At 37.8% G+C, this 25,619-nt stretch overlaps 2 protein-coding genes across 17 annotated transcripts in view; one reads left to right on the plus strand and one right to left on the minus strand.

The window, feature by feature from the left end:
- Positions 1–10,208, minus strand: part of GGPS1 (geranylgeranyl diphosphate synthase 1) — a 32,991-nt gene extending 22,783 nt beyond the window's left edge. The window contains exon 1 of the mRNA XM_001368851.5: positions 10,075–10,208. The gene's annotated coding sequence lies outside the window, so the exon portion shown is untranslated. The remainder of the gene's footprint in view (positions 1–10,074) is intronic.
- The window catches only part of ARID4B (AT-rich interaction domain 4B), a 202,557-nt gene continuing 187,100 nt past the window's right edge, over positions 10,163–25,619 (plus strand). For 14 of the 16 annotated variants that reach the window (XR_008916249.1, XR_008916245.1, XR_008916250.1 and 11 more), the window contains exons 1-2: positions 10,661–11,131; positions 11,877–11,934. Coding sequence is in view for 10 of the 16 variants with exons in the window: in XM_056816101.1 (XP_056672079.1) it covers positions 11,929–11,934 (6 nt within the window). In the remaining 6 variants the exon portion in view is untranslated. Of the gene's footprint in view, positions 10,288–10,660; positions 11,132–11,876; positions 11,935–25,619 lie in introns of those variants that run through there. The other 2 variants (XM_056816103.1, XM_056816102.1) reach the window with 2 other exon arrangements.

Raw genomic sequence — 25,619 nt, forward strand, 5'->3', positions numbered from 1 at the left:
CCAAGAGTTTAATTATCATTTCTACTTGGTGGATTTTCAAATCTAGCTGAAGACCTACATCATGTAGAGCAGCAGTTCTCAACCTGTGGGTTGCGACCCCGGCGGGGGTCGAACGACCAAAACACAAGGGTCGCCTAAAGCCATGGGAAAATACATATTTCTGTTGGCTTTAGCCACTGAGAAATCACGCTACTTTACAGCAAGATCTCGGAAAGAACGGGGACCCTGCTGCCCGCACATTGTACTAATATTAGTTACCTATCAGCAGCCCTCCCTCTATGAGGGGTAATGGATTTACCCTGTTGCCTGGAAACTGGACTCAAACAGAGACCCAGAGAGAGCACCTGGGAGCTGGCTCAGGAGGGATTAAGAATGAGTCCTGGAGCGGAAAAGAGAGCCGAGTAACTCCAGCAAAGTGAAGCCTCAGCTCGAGCTGGAGGGAGACCACAGGAAGAAGAAGGCAGTGTCTGCGGACCCCCTCCCCAGGCAGGACTTACCTCCCGCCCCAGCGCTCAGGCCGCCTCCTGCTGGACTAATATTTCTCAACATATAATTAAATATTGTTTTTGTGATTAATCACTACATTTAAATTATGTTTGATTTGTAGCAATGAGAATACATAATGCATATCAGGTATTTATATTCTGAATCATAACTGTAGCAAAATTACAGTTTTGAAGTAGCCACCAAAATAATTTTTTGGTTTGGGGTCAGCACAACATGAGGAACTGTATTGCAGGGTCACGGCGTTAGAAAGGTTGAGAACCACTGATGTAGAGACTATCTGATATATTAAATAAGATGTCCCATAGGTAACTCGAGCTGAACATGGTCAAAAGTTACTCCTCTTCCAAATTGCACTATCAGAAATCACACACATGACAATCATGGTGTTACCCTCAGTCTAATTTTAATTTACCTACAAATCAACTCAGTTGCCATGTATTAGTTGAATTTCTACATTTCTCCCATCTGTCCCCTTCTTTTCACTCACAAGGGCACCATATTAGTTTAGGCCCTCAATGAGCTCCTAATAGGTCTCCCTACTTCAACAATCCACCCTCCACACAGATACTAAAGTGCTTTCCTTAAAGCCCATTATCTGACCATGTCACCCTGCCCAATAATCTCAGTTGACTTTCTATTACTTTGGGATCAATTAGAAATCCTGTTTGGCATTTGAAGTTCATTACGATTTATCTCTCCTATTTCAGGTTTATTACCTATTACTCCCCTACTTGTACTCCAAAGTTGAATCAAACTGACCTTCTTGCTGTTCCTCACACATTTCTCATCTCTATTGTCCTTCTCCCACCTCTTGGATTCTTCAGTTTGCTTTGAGGATTAGTTCCAGCTCTATCTTTTGCATGTTGATTTTCCTGTTTCTTGCTATGTTATTCATCTCTCTAAGCATGTTTTATATCTCTTTCTTTCCTTCCTGCTATTTTCCCCTTATAGAATGTAAGTTTCTTGATGGCAGAAAGGGTCAGTTTTGTTGCCATATTCCTCATGACTAGCATAATGCCTAAAATATAGCATTAATAAATATTTGTTGCTCTATTGTTTACTGATTTCTATAGATAGGTTCTAATTCATAATTATCACACTTAAAAACCATGGCTTTTATAATGATCTGGTCCAACTACTCTGGAGAATGGGACAGTCATTCAGTGGTGGCCACAAGATTGTAGTTTAATATTAGACAACTTTCTGAAGTCACGTCACATTTCTGACACAATCTCTGAGTTGAAAGGAACTTTGGTTAACATAAAAAACCCAACAACCCTTACAAGTATTCAATTAAGCTCCAAATGAACAGTTTTGGTGCTGGGCTTACTACCTCCTGATACAGCTTATTATTCTTTGAGTCAACTTGAAGAATCCAAGAGATGGTGACTTACAGGGCCTTGGCCTTCTCCTCAGGCTAATCAAGCTGCAATCTTCTTCCCACTCCTCCAATTTTTCTTTGCTTCCTGACTGAAATTCATATAACATTGGCTCCTCATAGCAATATAGCTTTCGTGAAAACCAGTCATCCTAGTCAAAACAATTAGGGAAGACTGTCCCAATATTAAGGTCAAAGTGGTAAAATTCTAATCTTTGCCTAGACAAATACTTATACTTAAATACTTGGAGTATATTCTATCTAGTCCTTAAACCATGACCTCACCCAGAAATCATTCTCTTTCTTCCAACTGTTCCCTTCTATTGCCTACTTAAAGTAGCTCACTTTCTCATCTCAGAAGGTGATGACTTTGGGGGAGAAATGAGAAAGAATGATGCATGTGGCAAATATACCTGGAAGGGATTTATATTGAAATTATCTTTTTAGTAAGCTAGTATTATTTTTACTTTATTCTTTAGCTCCTGTATTATTCAACAAATTATGGTTTTTTATTCCCTAGACTTGAATTTTTTGTCACTTAAAAACTGGAGGCAAGGTGGCAAAAATGGATTGAACAATGGGTCTAAGGTCAGAAAGTCCTGAGATTAAAATCTGACCTCAAATACTTCCTTAGCTAGGTGACCCTGATTAAGTTACTTAATTTCTGCCTACCTTGGTTTCCTCAGCTATAAATTAGGATAACCTATCTACCAGAGTCATTTAGGTGATTAATAAATGTTCGTTATTAGCAAGTCTCCAAGATTAACCACAAGGGATGAAAATGCTGTCAATAGCCAAAGAAGGAAATGGAATCTGAGAGCAGATCAAAACATGCCTTCTTCTACTATATTTCCTTCATGAGATCTCAATTATATTTGTGATGTGTGTCTTCTATCATGACATGAGCCATATGTGTATTATATAAAAGTATGGAGATAACCTATATAAGGCTATTTCCCCACCAGTGGGGTAGGGGTGGGCAGCAGAGGATAGAGGGGGAGAAAAATGTGAATTTTAAAGTGTCAAAAAGTGTTTCTACATGTAACTGAAAAAATAAGAATCCTATTTTTTTTTTTGCTGGTTCCCATTTTCATTGCATTAGGATCTGCAGACTCATGCTGAGTTCATTAAAATAACTAGGGTAACATGAACTCTTGCTTAGTCATATTTTCTTTACCTTGAACTTACAAACAAGTAACCTTTTGAACCAAAATACAGAATTTTACATTTATCCCTATGTGAAGATGGGATTAACTCTCCTCTGCCCATTTTTAGATTTAATCACCAGAAGCATCCCACTTATCCTTAAGAGGGGGAGGTCTGTAACCCATGTGTGTGAAAGTGGGTGATGAATCAGAACCCCCTGACTGCCCTTTGGGCAGTCCTAAGAAAATTTATAGACTATAATAGGTCTACATAAAAGTGGAAGGAAGACACAGAAAAGTGATGAAAAGTCTTTAAAAGTGCCAAGAACTTCTTGTGAAAGGGTTTTCCTCCTTGGAACCTGACTTGAAGGAGCTTGGGGACCTCAGAATGCTCTTGAATTTTCCCTTAGGACTACAAAGTGGGTGAGAGAAAAAGGCTGAATCCTTTTTCCTGGCTTGTTCTGGAGATTCCAGAGAGGGCCCTCATCTTAGAGAAGGCCTTGTGGCTAGAACTCTTGTTTAATTTACCTCTGGGCCCCCTTTGCTGGGCCTCTTAAGCCCTGTCTGGTTCGGACAAGGCTGGAGTAAATATCTACTCTCTCTGATTTTCTTATTTTCATTTGGAATTGAGTAATAATTCCTGGCAACCACACTCTTAAATATCTTATCCAACCCTTTAATTTTAACCCCTTACACCTATCTATCTTCATTTTCTTCTACTTCTCCAGTATTACTCTGATGCTTTATTATGACATTGCAATGATTCTGGGTTGTTCAAGTTTATGCCAATAGAAAGTAAGGTCTGGTAAGTCCTACCTGTAGGAGCTGGGTAGTTATAGGGACACTTCACATATAGGAATTAACTCTAAGCTTTTTTTATCTAATGATCAACCTATTTAACTTTAGGGAGAAGATCATCACTAAATACTTCTTCATTATGAGATGACTTTTTCCAGCAACTCACGAAAACTCTCAATTCAAAATATAGAACTGTAATTTCATCCAGATAGGGAACTCCTACCAATGTAGGCTGGCCCTTTATCTTCAATTTACAGTAATATTTAGTAGCTGAGAATCAGTGATCTGCCCAAGGTCACAAGCCAGGATGTGTCAGAAGTGGGACCTGAACCCAGATCTTCCTATTTTTTGAGGCCAACTCTCTATTTCAAAGGCTGGCAATGTACATTTGGGTCAAATAAAATAAGACTTTACTTAAAAATGTAAAAGCAAACATTTTTATTGCAAAGGCTGTACAAAAACAGGCATATGATTTTAGTTTACTGACTTCTGAACACTAAATGGAGTTACTAAGCCCTGGGGTGAAATACAAAAAAACAAATAAAAGCACATTCTACCTTGAAGGAACTTACATATTAAAGACCACAAACTGATAATGGAAAAGCGGATGGCATTTGGGGATCAATCTGGAATTATGCCCTAAGAATTCTAAAACTGTGTATACCCTCTGACTTAGCAATACCATTATTTAATCTGTTTCCCAAGATGATTAGGGAAAAAAGAAAAGAACCTATGTTCTAAAATATTTATAGCTGCTCTAGTGCCATAGGATTGTGATGGACTAGTTCTGTGCTATAAGAAATGGCAAGTAGGCTGATTTTAGAATAACATAGAAAGACTTGTATGAAAGGGAACTTTCATGAAAGATCATAAACTATGGCAATTGTACTGCTTGTTTCAGCAGAACCAAGAGAATATTGTATACACTAACAGCAATATTATTCAAAGATTTAACTGTAAATGACTAAGCTATTTTGAGTAATATGAACATTCAAATCAACTAATAAGGCCTTATTAAGGAAAATGCTATCTACCTCTAGAGAAAGAATTGTTATGTGTTCTCTCTCTGTCTTTCTGTCTCTCTCTCTCAGCAGCTCTGCCAGAGTCCTGCTTTTTTAGTAATGAACTCTGGGGGAGGTGGGTGGCTTTGTGCCCACATAGAGGGCTTGTGCCATAGGTTTGGCATCACTGATCTAGGGTGTGAGAGAGAGGAGGGAAATAGGGATGATGGCTAGAGTATAGGAGACATAATGAGGAGATATTCAGGAAATGTCTGGACTACTGAAGTAATCAATTAAAAAACCGTAAGGACCTACAAATAAGTTTCACCTTTCAACATTCGGGCAATTATTCCAGCTGGCTGACATTTTTGGAGCCTGATTCCATCATCCAAAATATTCATTATTTGTTTTAACTTTTTTTTATCAACTCCAAATTTAATAAACAAGCATGGAAGGGTATGAAGAAAACATATTTCCAATATCATCCAGGTTCTGTAATATACTTTTGGAATTCTGTTGAAATGTATACTAGATTTCATCTAAGGTGGTCATTCCTTTCAGGTAGAAGTTGGTCATGAACTTGGGTCTTAATTCGTCCAATATAATTTTAAGCATAATTTAACATATTAAATTAACTTTTTTTTAAAGACAAGAAAATAAATACTTATATTGGAAGAAAAAAATCTCCACTTCTTCCCATGAAATCCATAATGAAAAATACTAAAATAGGCTGGGGACAGAATCCTGGAAACAATATTCAAGGTGTCCTCTTGGTTACAATCAATGTTTTCCAGGTAGCGATTGAACCAAATGTGAGCCTTCCTAACCATATCATTACCAGCTTTTCTCTCTCTTATCCTCAAGAATTCTATGAAAGCCTCTGACAGCATCTTTGAGCTCCATCATATTTATACCTCGAACAGGGGAAATAGTTTTAGTAGGCAATATCAGATATACTGATCCAAAGACACTCAGAAAAGACACAGAGTTACTGACATGTAACATGCTAGGACAGCCAAGCAACTTGTTGACAAGAAAACAGAGACAGGATGTACAAAATAATATTAGGAGGTGGCATGGATAAATACTCTACTTGAGTGTCAGGAAGACTTGAGGAAGCTTTTACCTCTAACACTTACTAGATGTGTGACCATAGATAAATTAATTGCCTCCAGCCTCAGTTTCCTCCTTTGTAAAATGGAGATACTTTTGTATCTAGTTCACAGGATTGTTCTTTGGAACAAATGGGATAATACCTGGAAAATACTTTGTGAACCTCAGAGCTATATAAGTGTTAGTTATTCTTATTATTAACATTAAAAAGGCACACCATCGTAAATGATAGCTTCAGGAACAGCGCACAATCATAAACAGACAGGCACTTGCAAGAACATTAGGGATGAACTGAGAGAGATTCCCTTGCTCTTCTTTTTTTCTTTGTGTTTCCCTAATTTGTGTAGGAAGAATTATATGACTGGTTTAAGGAAAAACTTAAAAATAATATTTTCATGTTCTTTTACTCTTATTGCCCCAAGTACACTGATTAAATGTGGTCCCATTGTTTTTGAAACTCTGGCAACCCCTACAGGTCTGACTAAACTGCTTGACATGCTGTTCATTTTTGTTGAATGCCTTATGCAGTCTAGACATAATGTACCAACATCTTTCTGTTCTACCAATCTTACTGGATTCATAGAATTGAAGCTGAAAGAGACCCACCCCAGAGGCCATCTAAATGAATTCTTTCACTTTACAGATAAGTAAACTGAGGCTCAGGAGGTTAAGACACTTGCTCAGGATCACAAAGGAAATATCAGGGATGATATTTGAATCTAGGTCTGTTGATTCCAGAGTCAGTTCCCTTTCTATGGTATCATAGTGCTATAGTGATTTTCTGGATACTCTTTTGCTAACTTCTAGGGATCACATGTTTTATGAATGATCCATTCAGTAACTGATTTATAACTTGATGAAATTTGCTTCTTCCAACCTCATATAGGTTAAAAAATTAAGATAGTTAAGACCATCTAAATTAGGAGTAAACAGACTACAAGTAAAATGCATAAACGATGATGCATAACTTTTGGTGAAATCTGTTTTGGATACTTAAAGCTTTGTTTTCTTTCTGATTATCAGCTGAATTCTATTCTCTATAAGCTGCTGAATAAATGGAGCTTACAGTACTGGGTATTTGAATCTCTTGATAGCTTCTCTTACTTTTTTTTTTGGTTAAAAAACAAAAACATCCCCACCTCTTACAGTAATGTTCTTCCTCAATCTCCAGATTAGTTTTAGTGACCTTCACAGAGCAGACAGGATAGTTGTCTCAGCCTGTGATCTCATTCTCCACAGGCTCTTGTATACAATGGAAGCAGTTCTTATAATTCAGGATCCAACCCCCCCTTTTCCATCTCCCCCCATACCATGGTATTAAGCCAACAAAGTAATAAGCTTTGAGAATATAGTCTGCTTGAGGGGTTACACACAAAAGCCTTACATTCTATAATTATTTGCAGTTTAAAAGACAAACCAAAACTTTTTCAAGTCCTTACTCCTAATATTTTACATATAATTATTTGCATAAATAAATTTGCAGGTTTATATAATGTGTATTAATGCTTTGCTTTATGGGCCTACCTGACAAATATATGACTCAAATAGGTTTTTTGATGACAAATGATAAAAAATTCTAAAATAAGATGCTCACTCTTAAATAAGGAAATAAAGCACTGGACCTAGGTACTGTAATGATGTATTAATTACCTCATGCAGCAGCAGAACCAAATGGCCAGCTGGGCAAAAAAGGCACTTCTAAATCACACAACTACAAAATCATGTATTTTGTACACAATGATTATCTATTATGAACTAACTCAAAATTCTATATTGCATAGACTTATAGCATCTTGTGTAACATTTGTTTACCTACATGAAGCAGAAAAATTTTCACCTGGTGTGACAGTAAGATTACAGAGTAAAAGTCCCCCTCAATTATTCTAATGGCAGAACATCACTATGAATATGTCCGGGGAAATAAGGATACAAAAGAAATATGCTATATAATTAAAAAATATTCTGCTCCTACCTTAACTGGTTTTATGTAAGCGAGCATTACACAAATAATTGAACTTCTGTAAAGTATTTGGAAATAATAAAGATGTTAATTTAATAATATGCAATCTGTACTGATATGGTACATTACATTCCAATCTGAAACTCTACCACTGTTATATCATTTAAATGAAAAATTTAAACTTTGTAAAATAAAATGACCTTCATAAAAAATGGACATAAAGCAATTCTACAGTTGTCTCTTGAGTTAGTTTTGTTTCCAAAATTAGAATATAAAGAACCATGCAGCAAGGACCAGCTGTATGTTTCACAGTATCTAGCACAATACTGGGCCCAGGGTAGGCCTTCAATAAAAACTAAATGATACTAGTAACTAGTTATGATTGAGTAAGGCACTTCACCTTTGTGGACCTTTTTTTCCTTATCTGTAGAAATAAGGACATTGAAAGAGCTGATTTCTAAGGTACTGCCCAGTCCTAACATTCTATGTTTCTATCATTTCTCTTTAACAGAATGTTTATCACCATGCCTCTTCTAGGAAAGTGGGAAGGAAAATAAAGGAACAATAAGTGAAGAAATGATGAAATAATTTTGTTCTTGGCTAATTCACACACACTTTAAGATTTGGAAAGTATTTTAAATACATTTTCTTTTCTTTGAGAGACAAATTTTATTAAGTTTGCACCACTGAATGCAAGTTACAGATAAGAGAGGGTACCATCCAAACATAAAGACCAGTGCCAAGAGGAAAAAGCAAAAACAAAAGGATGCCAAACCAGTTACCATCTAAGAAGCTTATTTAGGTCTACTCAAGAATAACTTTACCTGGAGGTGTGTGAGTGGGAAGACTGGGGTTGGACTCAAAGAGAAATCTCTTCAGAAACTGGTTTGGAGTGGTTTAGTGATTTGCCCATGGGCAGACAATTAATAAGTATTGGGGGGTCCTTCCAAGACTCCAAGTTCATCGATCTATTAAATTGTTTATCTTTTGCTTCAGAAGACAGGAAATTATCTATAATTTTTATGTCCTAACCTGATTCATTTACAAAATCTTAATTTTATCACAGTGGATATGGTCAATCATCCTCAATCTTTTATATTTAGATATCAAGTATGTTAGTTCAAATGGGTTCACATTCTACATTCAATGTTATAGGTGAAAGTTAAACTACAAATGTCTCCCTGGAAAATGCAAAACTACTTCATTCCTCATTCTTCCAGGTGGGAAAACTGTAAAATTGCCTTCAAAAAAGACAATAAAGTGGATCAATGCAAATGATCCTTCAAGCACTTATGGTATCAAATTGTAATTTAGGCATGATTTTTTTTTTCAAAAAATAGAAAAGGTTAAAAGAAATATTTTTACCAAGAGATTGAAGTTTGCTATGATGTATTGGTGAGGCGGGGCGATTTCTCTGGATTCCGAACAACTAGAATTCAACACCAAAAACCTTGTGATTATGGCTCTGAGGAAATACTAGATTTAGAGCAGGAAGGAACTTCAGAGATCACCTAGACTAAGGGTAAATTCTTAAATGGGATTGGGGACGGGTGAGGAAATCTGTGAACATGATATATTATATGCATATACTTTAATACGTGTATTTCAATAATTCTACGTTTTTTATGTACTAAATTTTTATTATGAGAAAAGGTCCACAGGTTTTGCCACAATGCCAAAAGGATCCAGGGCAGAAATTAGAAAGAACCCTTGACCTAGTCCAAGGCCTCATCTTAAAAGATGAAATTAAGGGTGCAGAGAGGAGGGCCACATTTGTACTAAATATCAGAATTTCTGAATCCAAACCTGAATCCTCTGGCTCTAAATCCAGCTCTTTAAAAAAACAAAACAGCAGGATGTCTTTAAGAAACTGACAGAAGCCTCACGCAGTCACTCCCAGCGAGGCTTGACCGGATTTTTTAGCCAAAACTGAAGGACTATTATTTCAAAGTCAGTCCCTCCCATCGCGGAAATCACCAGGTTGGGCTCCCTCTTCATACGGGGCTCTCTCTCCGGCCTCCATCCATCCGTCCTCCCTCCCTCTCCCCCAGCCCTCAAAGAGAGGAGAAGGAAAAAAAAAACAAACAAAAAACCAAAAACCGATCAACCCGCTTCAGCATCCGGGTCCTTGTCCTTCTTTCTTTCCTCTCCCCGCCCCCTCTACTTTCTCACCATTCGGGTTCCCCCGTTGCCTCCACCTCAGCTCCCGGTAGAACGGCGATAGCAAGACTTCACACCGCAGGTCCCGTAGCTGTACTATCGTGCCTCAACTTCCTCCTTTATAGTTCACTTTGAGGCTCCTCCCGCAGCCAACACGAATCCCTCCCACTGCTTCACCTCGGCACTCTCCGCCCTTTTCAGCCGCCAGCGACGCCGCATTACTCGGTGCGAGAAAATGCGCCATCCCCGTCGCACTGCGCAGGCGTCGCTGCCTCCTCCCTAGCGATAACTAGCTCTGGGCCTCCTCCGCCCTCCTCTCCACTCCTATTCCCCGCACGCCGATGCGGAGAATTAGGGGATTTGTAGTCTTTATGGGTAAGAGACTGGCGCCTTGGTTTCGGTAAATAGACTACAATTCCCAGCAAGCTTTGCGGCCTAACTTTCTGTTTCCATAGAACTGAGGGAAAATGGCGTCGGTGTTTGTATCCCGGGGACCAATAACGAAAGGGTGGAGGCGGGTTCTAAAGACCACCGGCCAATCCTATGCCTCCTAACAGTAGTCTAAGGAAGGAGGGTAGATAGGGGCGGGAGGGAAAACGAGGGGAGGGAACAAGGGGAGGGAAAGGGGGATCGGGGGAGGGAGGGGGAGTGATGTTTGCCCGTCAGTCGAGTCCGGAGTGAGCTGCTCAGACACCGGATCGGAGTGAACCCCTAAGCCGCTGCCGCCGTCACGGCCACTGTCTGGACTAGTGCCTGGAAGGAGACGCAGAGGGTCCATCTCAGCCTTTCTCTGGAGGGGGGCCCGATTTGGGGCCCGGACCCAGAGTCCGGGAGAGATTTTTCTTCGTTCTTTGCTCCCTCCCCCCCAGCGAGGGAGCCAGAGCGGCCGCCAAACAAAGGTACCAGCCGCCGCCGCGGGAGGAGGAGGAGGAGCCGCGGCCGCCGCCGGACCCGTGGCCTCCCCTTCCCCCATCTCGCCCCCCAGGCCAGCTTCAGGTCGCCGGCTTCGGGGTGGAGCAGGGGAAGGGGGCTCGGGACGTGACGGGCTTCAGTCTCAGGACCCAGCCAGGTAGGGGCATTTTCCTGGCGGGGGAATGCGGCGGCCAGTGGGGACACGGTTCCGGGGCGGTCGTGTGTCCCCGTATCTCCCCCCCCCCCCGGTCTCCCGCCCTCCCTTCCCATCCCGGAGTAGAGTGATCGCCACCCCCGCGGTGAGCGCCCGAGCTCTGGGCCCTGCCTGCCTGCCCGCCCGCCTGGCCCTCGTTGCCGCGGACTCCGAGGTTCCTTACGTCTCGGCGAGAGTAGAGAGAAGGAAGGGGCGATGGGCCCCGGAGCGCCCCCAGGCAGGGACCCCGCAGTGGGCGCCCGTGCTGCCAGCCCCCGTGGCGTCCCGGGCTGGACAGCCAGCTGTGGGGGCGCCGGCCTGACGGTCCCACCAGTGCAGGCCGGCCGGCCGGGAGAAGGAGGAGAGCCAGCGAGCCCGAGCTCGGGGCGGGGAAGGATCTGGGGCCGGACTCCGGGTTTGTTGTGACTTTTTCCTCTGACAGAAATGGCGTCATTGTCGGAGACTGGGAAACTCCGCCGGGTCCGACAATGGGGAAGCGGCCGGGCCCGGGGGGCGGCTGGGGGATGAGAGAGCCGGCCTGGGAAACGGCGAGTGCTACAGCTAGGAGGGACCTTCCCTTCCAGGGGGTGGTGGAGCGAGAAAGACTAGGGGAGGTTTGAAGCCATTTCCTCGCCCCCCCTAACCCCCCCCCCCCCGCGGAGAAGGGGTTCCCGGGGTGGTGATTCGGTGTCTTTTGTTTCCACCTCAGGTGCAGGTGAATTCTCTTTCTGCGAGAGGATCGCGGCTGCCGAATCACCACCATGAAGGTAAAAAAAAAGATTTTATTAGGGAAACCTCCGTGTTGGGGGTGGGGTGGGGTGACGGGTGAGCCGGACGAATGGGGGTGTTGAGGGGGTCGTCGCAGTGAGCTTTCGGGGTGCGCAAAGAGGTGTGTGCTCGTGGGCTTGGTGCCCGAGTCCTCTAGAGCCAGGGAAGGGGATGGGGGTCAGAGCTGGTGCATTGTACTTACCGGTGGGTGTAGGATGCTGGGCCTGGGGGGAGTTGAGTTGAAGTCTGTTATTTGAGGGGAATAGATAGCGGAATCTCACTTGTGGTAGAACAAACCACCTTTTTTTTTTTTGGAGCATTTCTTCCCAGTGAAATAAATAAGAACCATTCTGTGCTTACCTTTTTGGCATTTAAAGAAAATACTTTAGAAGTATGAAAGCACATCAAGAAATGCTACCTCACTTAGAAACTAAACATTGTTATCGTTGGATCAGTCAATAGAGATAAAACAAAATTTTATTTAATGTGTGGGTTTTTAAACATCATTTTTACCCCACATAACAACTATTCTTGAACTATATGAAGTGAGAATTCTGGTTTGAAGACTGCCTTGTGACTTGTATCTATTTCCAGGCACACGGTGCTTTGTATATGGTGTTCCATTCCTCTGCACTGATCCCTTTTGATTTAAACATTTTCAGTTGATGTTCTATTGCATGTTTTTAGGGTGACTTCTTTATACTCAAGACAAAAACCTGTTTTGCAAGCTTTTTAGATATCTGATAATCTATTTTCCAAATGGTAAGGATAGAGAAATAATGAATAAAAAGACAGTGCATAAAATGTAGGATTTTTTTAACCTTTTGGGTTTATTTGGTTGAAGATATTTGAAGACATGATACCCTTAAATGCATCTGTTACTTTCTTTACCTTTTCAGCTTAACAGATATATACTGAATTTTAGCTTATGCACTTAATGTGAACTAGAAGAAAAAGAGAATTAGAATGTTGAATCGTTTAGATTCAACTGGTGGTACCAAGCCTAGCAGACATCTTTTTCTTTTCTGCAAAAATTCAGCTATGCTTGAAAAGGATGGGTGTGTTCATAATTGGTTATAGTAATAATGCTACAAATTGTAGTAGGTTAAAATTTAAATGCTAGAAGCTTTAGGTAGTTCATTTCAAAAGTTTATATATTTTGGCTCTGTTTAAAATCAAGGCAGTTTAAAAAATATTGTATCAGAAATAAGGCTTGTATTGTGTAAGTTTATGGAAGGAAGTAAAATCTCTTAAAATTCTGAGTTCTGTGTAGCCTACCCAGTTTTTTCCTAGTTTCTTGGTTTTGTGTTCTGTACTTTGTGTGAAAAGGTTTTCCTTCTTTCTCTTATTTCCTATATATTAATTCATTTAAAAAGTATGTAAGTGTATCTGTGATAACTGAAAATGTACAAGAAAAAGTGCTTGGTTATAATAACTACACTGTGGGGAGTGTTTGTGTGAAACTAAGAGAAGTGAATTCATTAAGAAAACCACATTTCTTCCACAGTGGTCATAGATTTCTTGGGAAAATGTTGTTCTGAAAAAATACATTAAGTTTAAAAATGGGGCAACATTTAACTGAAAATTATGAAATGTTGCTGACAATCATAACTTTAAGATTTCCTGCTTAACTAATTCTTTAAAAAAATAAAGCTAGTTTAAACAATTCCATGATAAGTGCCAGAACAAAATAAAAATACATTTGGATATTTATAATTGAATTTTAAATTGTTTTTAGTTTTTATTTAAATGGTACCAGTGTTAAAATGCTTAATACTTTAAAATGAACTATTTTTACTTTTGTTGCTATTCCTAGCATCATAAAATAGCCCTTTGTTTATGAAGGACAGGATCAATTATATTGTACCTTTTTCAAATATAAAACTTAGCTTTTTGTGTACAACCTAATTTTTATGCAGAAAGAGTTAAAGTTCTCCAGATATTTTATTTTTGTGTGATTTAAGCCAGTTTCAGAATTGAAATATAATTTTTTTTCCTGTGACTTATTTCTATGATGATTGAGTAGCCTTTGAGCCATTAGTAATCAATAAATTTGCCGTTTTTTAACTCTCACTATCTGAGTTGGTATTTTCCATAATAAGGTAAAGCAAAAAATGTAATTGCTGAACCACATATTTGTAGACAGCACTTGTCAACATATAATACATTTTTTTTTGTTTGGGAACACTAGAAAATTGAAATAAAACCATATAAGCCTATTTGACTTGTAGCAAAATTTTCCCATTGTATTAACTGTAAGGTATTTCTTAAACAAATGAAGTCTCTTTATCCTCTAAAATACTCCATCTTGTGATGTTATGAACTATGATTATGGGAAATGAGATCAGATACCTGTAACACAAAAGCAATTTGTGGTTTAATAGATGGCATGAATGATATTATAAATTGAATTTATATTTTTCTTATTTCCTTGTTTTTTTTTAACTGCCTGAATTTTTAAGACTAGGAAAATTGTAGATGATTAAAATCTACACATTAGTCCATAACAATATTTTTTGAAGTTTTCTTTACTAGTCACTTAGTATAATTTATATTAGAAAGAATTTGCTTAATGTTCCTCCCTTTTTCTCCTATAACCTGGTAAGAGGTACAAATAAATTGCAATTCAGATGAAAGGGAGGGATAAAATCAAACAGGAAGTCAAGTGTAATTCACTATCTGAATATTATTAACTCCTGTATAAAATACGTAGCTATTTCCATATAGAAATTGGATCGAAAATAGAGCAAGTATGTTTTGTATTAGATGTCTTTGAATTGCTAACTCTTTGCTGTGTCCTGTAGTAGAAATGTGTTATCCAGAATTAAAAAGTGCATTTTTGCATTCAGACTGTAATCTTGAAGACTCTGAAGGTTTTTACCTGATTTGACTGAAAGATGCTAAAAATTTTTAAATGAAGCAATTATGATGTAGTAGAAAGTATTAGATCCAGACTTTAGAAAACCTTATTTGAATCCTGCTTCTTTGGGTAATGTTAGGAAGTCATTTGTTTTATGCTTAAAATTTTCTCATTTATAAAGTAGAGATAGATAACAACTAACTAGAAGGATTATTCTAAGGGTAGAAAAGCCTAACTTAGTTAAGGCAATTTGCAAACAGTAAAGCATCATTAATGTCAGTTATTATTATGATGATAATCTCCCACTTCTGTTCTTTGTTTGTGGATGGGACCTCAGTAACTGCATAATTATTCAAACAGAGACTAGAGTCTTTACACATTTTTCCCTCCCACTATTAGTTATAGCATGCAGGACATTTGAAGTTGGATAGTTCTAGATCCTAAATAGTATCATCTTTTGCTGAGTGGTTCCAAATATTTTGTTGGGCCACTTGGGAATCCCATGGTCTGAGAGAAAGAATTTTGAAACAAGCATTTGCATTAAACTTTTGAGAAATGTTGGTAATAGACAATTTATTAAATGTGTTGAAGCAAACACAAATAATGGTTTTCAGTTACTATGATAGCTTATGGAAAACTTAGAATAAGAACTTTAAATGACAAATAGTGGTAAATTTTGATACTTGACAAATTCTATGATGTGAACTCAGTTTATTTTTTCACTAGTGCTGTCTTTTTTGCTCACAAAAACAAGTTTTGAATATTGTATATTTATAAACTTATGATCCATTATAAGATTGTTAATATCTGTGAAAGCTGTCATAAAAAACTTGAAACAATAGTGTAAAATTCTTTTACCTAGACATTTCTTAGTTTTGATATTGAAATGATTGCAAGTTATGGAACTCACTTTTTTTTAAGATGACATTTAAAACAAATGTAACATTCCTTAAAATTTCTTATATGCATATAATTTTTCTTATTAATATCAGGTTTTAAATTGAAAGGAAAATGTTGACTACTCAGATAGTTTGTCTTTCTCTTAGGAGGGATAGTACACTATCATATCTCCAAATACTACATTAATCTATTTTAAATAAAGTATGTCATTGTAATTGTACATATTATATTATAAACTACTTTTCCATATAGATAAGTTGGTTTTAAAAGGTAGAATTTAGATATTACACTAAAAATTAACAAGCAGAGATTATCTTATGAAGGAGATCCTAAAAATAGAATGTTCCACAGAAATACCTTGTTTCTCTAAAATATGAATGTGAAAACGAATTTGAATTATCAATTCTAGAATCAGGAAGATGACAGAGAAGAGGCACGATCAAGTTCACTTAATTTTTACATTGAATGTTTTTACAAATAATGTTATTTTTCAAAAAATTGGACCTGTGACTTCTTTAGTGAAAAATGGCTTCTCTCAATACAAATGGGCCCTTTCTCCTCAACTTTAAGAGTTTTAGAGAATTCTTTGGGGGCATTGAGAGGTTAAAGTACATGTCCTAGATCACATAGCCAGAATGTCTCAGAGGTAGGACCTAAATCCAGGTCGTCCTGGTTGCAAGGTGTACTCTTCATCTAGTCAGTCAACAGGCTTGTGTATTAAGCACTTATGTATGAACCTGCTGCATGATATTAATGGAATATTATAAAATTAACATGCATTAATAGAGCTATTACATAGTCAGTCAATAAATGTTTATTAAGCACCTATGTCCAGACTGTATACAAAGACAAAAATTAAACAGTCCCTATCCTCAAGTCATTTTCATTTTGTTAGGGAAAACAAAAATATACATATGTATACTTATATGAAACATGTTCAAAACAAATACTAGGTAATTTTTGTTGTTACAAAGGATTGGGAAGCCATAGCAGCTTGGTAGGTTAGGAAAGGCTTCATGGAGAAGGTTCTTTCTGTATTGTGGAATCAGCAAGATCTGGATTTGAAATATATGAAATATATAAAATAATACTATTTTCTGTGACTCTAGCCAAGGCACTTTTTAGCTTCTCTTCTTCATGTGCAAAATGGTGGTAATTATACCTGTTGAACCTACTTTTTAGGTCTTTGTAAAGATAAAATAAGATTTTTGTGAACAATTGACTTTTTGTACTAATGAGGCACAAGAAGTATGATTAATAATAAAATTAGTTGAACTTGGGAAAGCCATCCAAATATTTGGAAATGCTGATATCACTAATATCTTGAAATGCTGATACCTATGTCTATGATGATAATTTTCTGGTTTAGTCTTATGTCTAGTTTAGTTTCTGATCTTGAGATCAGAGAACCTATTTTGCTATGAACAGCCTCTGTCAATTTAGGTGATCTGCAAGTGACATCTTACCCTGTTAATTATTTTATCATTGAAATACTTATTATAGGGGCAGCTGGGTGGCTCAGTGGATTGAGAGCCAGGCCTAGAGACAGGAGTTCCTAGGTTCAAATATGGCCTCAGACACTTCCCAGATGTGTGACCCTGGGCAAGTCACTTGACCCCCATAGCACTCTTCTGCCTTGGAGCCAATACACAGTATTGATTCCAAGAGAGAAGGTAAGGGTTTAAAAAAAAAACAAAAAACTTATTATATAGTAGTGTTATAATTTATGGATTGTGGGAAGAATTATCAGTTCTGATTATGATTTTAAACTTCAAGTGCTTATTTCAAGATATAGTATGATGATAGGGAATGGAACACATGATTGCCTTAGACTAATCCCATTTAAAAGACTTTTGTCCCTATTGCTATCAGGGGAAATGATTTAATCTCAGTCCATCTGAAACTGTATACTAAATTATGTTATCACAGGGTTATACTGTATTTGAAAAATGAAGTATGTTTGCTTTGTGTAGATGTCCTTGAGAGCAGTTATGATCAATTTTCATTAAAAACCACATTTGATTTTTTTATCATTTTAGTTTACGACAGCTCTGAGAATTCATTTTTATAACTGAGAGGAGATGAAGATTATGACTTAGAAAACATGTTAGCAAATGCCAGTTATTGAATAAGTTTTTCAGTGCTTTAAAAGAACCCTGATTCAGTACTCCAAATTTTTCTTCCATCATAAAATGACAATCCTTACATATGTTAATTAGATAGTTTCTCATAAGTTTTAATGCCAAAGAAATTAAACTACTGGCCAGACTTCTGGTGATGAGCTTCTCAGAGCTTACCCTTGCTAGTCCTTCAATTGACTTAAAATTATTTAAAAAATTTTCTTCAGTATGCAGCCTTCTGGCATAGTGGGGAGAACCTGAAGTTATTTTTTTAATAGAATGAAGTATTAAAATAAAACTCAGTTTAAGAGACTTTTTTAAAAAGGAAGAACTTGAATACATTTTACTTTCAATAGATGGTCAAAAGAAAACATGTAGATTAGTAACCATATAAACCTGTGAATTTTCTGAGCAATTTATCTAGTTTGCTCACCAATTTAAAGCACTGTTTTCTCTCCTAGAAGAAACTCGGGTCCTAGTCCATTGTGGACCGTGGTGTCTCCCATCCCCATTTAAATAAACCTGTCCCCATCTAGACAAATAGCACTTGAATTGCTGGGAGTCTAAAGTAGGCTTTTAGAGCAATGTTGAGGCTCTTTTTCATTTTTTTAACTTTAATTTTTATAGGTTTGAGTTATTGTAAGTATTTTGGAGATGTTAGTTGTTTCTGGTAGTCTTAGAACCAAGTCCTTTAAAAAAAAATTATTGGTGGAAAGCAATAGCTTTTTTTCCTCTCCAGAATTCTTGGTTTCCACTTAAAACCATTCTGTAGTTTTTGAAACTTTTTGTTTTTAACTAACTCTTTTTGATGCAAAGAAGTATTAATGTTAGAGATTGTAATAATACCTGTTGTTTCTAATGCTATTTGCTGCAGTTTTTCCTAGATGTCAGTATTTACTGTGTAAAGTTAATCCTTCCAAACCTAAAGGTTATTAAGCTTTTGGCGTTACTTTAACCATTAAACTTATTTCTTCTTTGTCCCAGAATTTTTTAGTTCAGTATGCCTCTTGCCTAGCTTATGTAAATCAAATAATTTTCTTTCTTCAAGAAATCAGTATCAGTGTTCTGATGTGGTAGTGAGTTACCTGAAGTTAGGCTAGCATAGTGAGTTTATGGGATTGGGTAAGTGACTTATGAGGTTCAGGCAAGCAGCAGAGGCTTGCCTAGTGCTGAGGAGAGTGGGAGAAAGCAGACCAACCTGAAGACTATGAATTTGACTTATATCTTGTTTGGATATTTGAAAGACCTTACTTTTTATTATCATTATTATTATTTTTAAAACCCTTACCTTCCCTCTTGGAATCAATACTGTGCATTGGCTCCAAGGCAGAAGAGTGGTAAAGGCTAGGCAATGGGGGTCAAGTGACTTGCTCAGGGTCACACATCTGGGACATGTCTGAGGCCATATTTGAGCCTAGGATCTCCCATCTCTAGGCCTGGCTCTCAATCCACTGAGCTACCCAGCTGCCCCCGAAAGACCTTACTTTTAAAATATTTCTTACCATATGCTAATAGAGGTGCCTCAAAAGGTTGTATTGTCAAAAATAGCTGCATACTAACTATTATCCCCTGGTTAATGGAGATTGTTTTTGAAGCTTTAAAAATACAAAGAATTGAGGGTTTTAAATTCATGTTTAAAAATATGGATAGTCACATCCAGAGAAAGAACTGTGGGAATAGAAGCACAAGAAAAACATTTTCATGATCACATAGTTCAATGGAGATATGATCAGGGATGTAGACTCTAAATGATCACTCTATTGCAAATATTAATAATATGGAAATAGATTTTGATCAATGATACATGTAAAACCCAGTTGAATTGCTTGTTGGCTACAGGAGAGGGGTGGGAGGAGGGGAAGGGAAAGACCATGAATCATGTAACCATAGAAAAATATCCTAAATTAAATAAATAAATAAAATAAAGATAAGGAAAACAGCAAATGCACATAGCAAAATGAATAGATTGCTACTAACAAAATCCTCAGAGGCAAATAGATATTCTTGAGCACTTATATTAATAAAATAAAAAAGAGGAAAAATAAAATAAAAATACAAATAGTACCTTTCTTTGTTTTCCCTTATTTTCGATGGCTATTTGGTATGCTAAGGGAGGCATAAAAGAGGCACGTGGTTAAAGAGGCCAGGCTTTGGAACTGAAAGATTTGGGTATAACTCTTGCCTTTGACATCCACTAATTGTGTGACCATGAGTAAGCTACCACTGTGCCCCAAGTACCTTTCTAAGACTGTAAGTTATTTATGAGTACAGATGTAGGAAATCTGAATTTGTGGAGGGAATTTTCACATACTAGGGAGCCCCCCCTCCCATCACAGATATGATCACAGATCCTAATCAAAACAAATTTAAAAACCTGCTCTATTGAAAGCAGAGTTATTAATTAGCTTATCTAGTTTTGAAGTTTTAATCCTAGTTATGAGGAGGTACAGTTTATTAAGAATCATAGTCCAAGGCTTGGCACTCTACCAATGCCATGATTTTATAAATGACAATAATGGTTGTTTGTAATGGTTTTACTATTTTATAGTTTGCATTATTTCTCACTCTTATACATTGCTGTATTATCCATAAGAGAATGGTGTAGTGAGAAAAGCCCTGGATTTGAAATCAGAGGACCTGGATTAAAATCCTAGCTCTGCCATTATACTCAGTGACCTTGGGGAAGTCATTTAACTTTCCTAGGCCATAGTTTCTTAATTTGTAAAATAAGGGGACTTGGATAGATATTGTTAAGTTTACTAATAAGTCTAAACTTATGATCTTGTGATCCTAATATGTCATTGGAGTTGCTGTTAATTGAAGTAGGAAATGAATCAGTTGGAGGCATAGTGTCACAAGTTGATTAAATAACTGCTGTGAGAAATCCTAACTCACTATCTCTCTTTCTTCCCTCCATTTTATCCTCCCCCCTCACCTTCTTCCCCTTTGACTCCCTTCCCTCCACCTTGGGTAGCTTGTAACTACAGTGATTATTTTGGAGTAGACCTCTTTATCAGTCACATCCTCTGACAGTTTCCCATGATACTAATTGTGCAGCTTGTGAAAGAAAAATGTAATTTCAATTATATCTATTTCAAGGTATAGCAAGTCAGTAAATGTTAATTAAGCACATACCATGATCCAGGAACTGTACTTCATGCTGGGGATACAAAAAAGGACAAAACCACACCCAGAGTTAAGGCACTCACATTCTAATGTCAGAGACAACATGTAACTAACTAGGTACATAAGAGCTATATATAGAGCACTAGAAAGCTTCCCCTCTCCCTTATGAGACAGGGAGACCAGGAAAAGATTTTCAGTGAAAATGTGGTTTTGAGCTCAGGACTTGAGGGGAATCCAGGAAAACTTAGAGGTAGAGGTGAGGTGGAAGAGCATTCCAGGTGTTGGTTGGGACAAAGCTGAGAGAAGTATCATGGACCTGTGACAGCAAGTAGGCATTGTGAAGATTGGATTTGGTTCTCCCCTGATTATAACAATGAAGGTTATGAAGATTAAATTGTAATTCCCTATCTATTTTTAGATTTTAATATGTAAGCACAGTACTTAAAGTTGAGTACGGAGATCTACCCATTTTTTTATTTTAACCACAAAAAGGTATGAACACCCATTTCATACATTGAGTGGGAGGTCTTTGACCCACCTGTGAAAGAATAGGCAGTCCTGGACTGGAGCGTCGGCTGTGATTGGTAGATGTAAAAATTTAGAAGTGACTCAAGAGAAAAAGGTCTTTAAAAGTGGAAACAGAGACACACAGACATTTGGAGTGAAGAGACACTTAGAGGGAAGAGACGCTTGGAGTAGAGAGACACAGTTGAACTGAAGAGACAAACTTGGAGTGGAACCTCCTGTATGAAGCAGTTCTACTGGAGTTGAGGCTGATAAAGAATCTGGTAATTGAACTGACACATGGTGAGTGTAAAGACTGACTTTAATAATTCATTTTTGGGATTTAGTAATTAAATCCCTGGCGACCAATTAAATATATTCAGTCCAACCATAAAGTTAACACAATTATATCTAGATTGTAGAGTGTGTAATGTGAGAAGTATAAGAAAACTATAAAGGTAGGAAGGAATTCACTGTAAATGCCAATCAAGAAGACTTTATATTTGACCTTGAAGTAATAGGGAACTGCTGGAGTTTACTGAGTAGGGTGGTATCAAATTCAGATAGGAATTGGGGCCACTACCCTGTTATAAGACTTCCTGTAGGCCACATATTGACTTAGAAAACCTCATGTTAGTATTATCTGTTTTATTTTTATTTATTTTGTTAAATATTTCCCGATTAAATTTTAATCTGATTCAGGTCATACTTAAGTGTGTGGGGGCTATTGTTTGACACCCCTGGAATAGGGGGTATGATAGTCAGATCTGAGGCTTGGAAAAATCACTTTGGCAATTGAGTGAATAGATTGGAATGAGGAGATACTTGAGGAAGGTAAACCAGTCAAAGGCTATTGCAGTAGTTTAGATAAGACACCAGGGTGTAGTTTGTTGAGTGTAGAGAAGGCAGGTTATATGAAGGATGTTGTGAAGATAGAAATGACAAGACTTGGCAGTGGATTAGATATGTGGAGTGAAAGAAAGTGAGGAGTTAAGTGTTATATTAAAGTGGCAACCTGGTGTGACTAGAATAGTTGGTAGTATCCACAATGATAATAAGGAAATTAAGAAGAGTGAGTTTGGGGGAAAAGATAATGAGTTCCATTTTGGATATATTGAGCTTAAGATGTTACAAGGGGTAGCCAGTTCAAGATGTTTGAAAGACAATAGATGATACAGAACTGGAATTCAGGTGAGAGGCTATGCCTGGGATATGTAGATCTGGGAATCATTTACATAGAGATGATAATTGAACTATCCATGTGAGATAGCATAGAACTGTGATGGCAAACCTATGACATGAATGACAAAGATGGCATGCAGAGCACTCACTTTCCATCATTTTCCCCCTCTCCCCCCATTTGTTACTAGAAAGGCAGAGGGACTGGGATGGAGCTGCTTCTCTCCCCCTCTCCATTGTGCCTGAGACATTTTTTTCACATCCCCTGCCCCTCTGCCTAGCAGCCCAATAGGCGTGCAAAAGGGGATAAGGTGGGTGGCAACCAGGGAGCAAAGCTCCCCTCCCTCTCCATATTCGCCTCTCATCACCCATCCAGCAGCCGAATGGGAGCACATAGGGGTGCTAAGCTGGAGGAGAGGGGAGTGCTCAGGCCACTTTCCTCTCTCTCTCTACACTCGCTGAGGGCATTCCTCACTTCATCCATCCTTCCAAACAGCAGCCCAGTGGGAGCACTTTTTCCCTCTCCTGTGTGGGGTAAGGGGTGGGGGAGGACATGATACTCTGTCTCTGTGAAAGGTTTGCCATCACTGGCATACAGGATAAAGAGAAGAGGACCCAGAATAGAGCTTTGAGGGACACTTTCTTTTTTCTTTTCTTTTCTCTCTCTTTTTAAAAACCTTCCCTTCCCTCTTGCAATCAATACTGTGTATTGGTCCTAAGGCGGAAGAGCTGGGCAATGGGAGTTAAAGTGACTTGCACAGGTTCACACATCTGGGAAGTGTCTGAGGCCAGATTTGAACCTAGGACCTCCCATCTCTAGGCCTGACTCTCAATCCACTGGGCCACCCAGCTACTCCCTTTCATATATTTTCAAGAGAAAAATAAACAACAATTTTTTGCTATCTTGTGGATGAAAAAGAGATTCATTGAGATGGATTAGTTTTGCTCACAGATTTCAGTAAGCTGGCAGCAAAGCTAGGATTTGAATTCTGATTTTCTTTTCTGTTGTTTTCAAAATGAAATTATACTGCTTCTCTGGAAAGTTACTATTATATATATATGTGAGTAATGAAAGTTGTTGCCAATTAGTGACCTCCTGGTGACTCACAGAATGTGTTTGTTGGGGTCAAATATTAGTTTCCTAAAATGAGTGGAATTTAAAAAATATTTTTAAAATTAAAAAAAGATTATACTTGTTTCATAATAACTTAATGTTTACTTCATCTGCCCATTCTAATACTTCAGGAAAATATGAGTCAGAAAAGTAAAAAAACTAAATGCTGGTATATAAACATTCACCCAGCTGATTGCTTAAAAAAAACAAACCAGAAGAAACCACATAATACAAGTAAAAGTGATTAATTAAAACCTATACAAAACAGTTTACCTCAATGAAAAACTAGCTTGCAAATTGGCATAAAATACGCTTAAAAGAGAATAATTACTTGGTGGTCTTGAACTACTTTAAAGTGGGAGAAAATGAACCTAATCCCTTCAGAAATTTTGGAACCACACATTAAGAAGTAGAAGATCTACAACTCTATTAATAAGTATAGTGGCAGCATGGATCTCAAGAAAAGCATGATTATTAAAAAAGATAAATAACATCCAGGATAGATGACTCTTTAGTTTTCTTTTAAAAGTCTCTAACATCAGTACATTTTTTAGCTCTTGCATTCTTGATAGTAAGTCTTTCCTTAACATTCTTTCTAATGTTAAGGACATACATCTTTTAAATTTATCATTTTTTAAAATCTTATTTGGACTTGACATTACTATTTCATTTTTTTCTCAGTTGTAGAAATTTTCAATTAAGCATATCCCTATAATTCTTTGTCAAAAATTAATATATTGGGTTCTTGATAACATGTTTCCAGTTTTTAGGAACTTTTATCAGTATATTAACTTGGGTTCATAAGACCTAGAGTCAAATCCCAGTACTGTTATTTATTTGTTAGTGGTGGGACCTCAATACAATCCCATCCCTTCACTTCTCTGGACTGCAGGTTCTGCATATATACAATGAGGATGTTGGGTTATGAAATCTCTAAAGTCACTTGTAGTTCTTTTACATGCCCTAATCAGATGTATCCTGAAAGTATATTGAGGTTTGAAAAACCTGAACTACTTCTCCCTTTATACTATATCTCTTAATCTTATCAATTATCATGAATTATGATGATGATTCTCAGATCTATCCAGACTTAATCTCTCTCCTATCTCTATTCTTGCATCTACAATTTTGTATTAGTCATCTTAAACTGGATGTTTCCTATAGATGTTTTAAATTTAAGGTGTCCAAAGTGGAACTCATTGTTCCCATCTGTAGTTCTGCTCTTGGCTTTCTTATATTATTGTTGTTCATCCTTCCAGTTACCCAGGCTGGAAACCTATCCTCAAATTATCTTCAACTCCTTACTCTCTAAACCCCTTTCCTATGTCTCTCAGCATAATCTTTTGGTTTGATTCCCTGCTCCAGGCCCATCTCTAGCCCCCTAAACACACAACCATATACATCTACTGACCTTTCTTTGACTCAGATGTCAAATTGATCAAATTGATTTTCATAAAGCTCAGACCTGACTATGTCATTGGCCCTTCCCCCTACTACTCCTATTCAGTAAAACTCCAATGACTTCTGATTACCCTTATAAAGGGTAATGAGATTACACATAAAATCTTCTATTTGGCATTCAAAGTCAAACATGCCCCCCCCCCCTTTGCCTTTTTTTCTCCTCATTTAATTTTTTAAAAACCCTTACAACCTTCCCTCCTAAAATCTATACTGTGTATTGTTTCCAAGTCAGAAGAATGGTAAGGGTTAGGCAATGGGGGTTATTAAGGGCTAGGCAATGGGGGTTATTAAGGGCTAGGCAATGGGGGTTAAGTGACTTGCACTGGGTCACATAGTGAGGAAGTGTCTTGAGGTCACATTTGAACTTAGGACCTCCTGTCTCTAGGCTTGGCTCTCAATCCATTGAGCCACCCAGCTGCC

The sequence above is a fragment of the Monodelphis domestica genome, chromosome 2, assembly GCF_027887165.1.
Source record: "Monodelphis domestica isolate mMonDom1 chromosome 2, mMonDom1.pri, whole genome shotgun sequence".
In the NCBI taxonomy this organism is placed as follows: Eukaryota; Metazoa; Chordata; class Mammalia; order Didelphimorphia; family Didelphidae; genus Monodelphis; species Monodelphis domestica.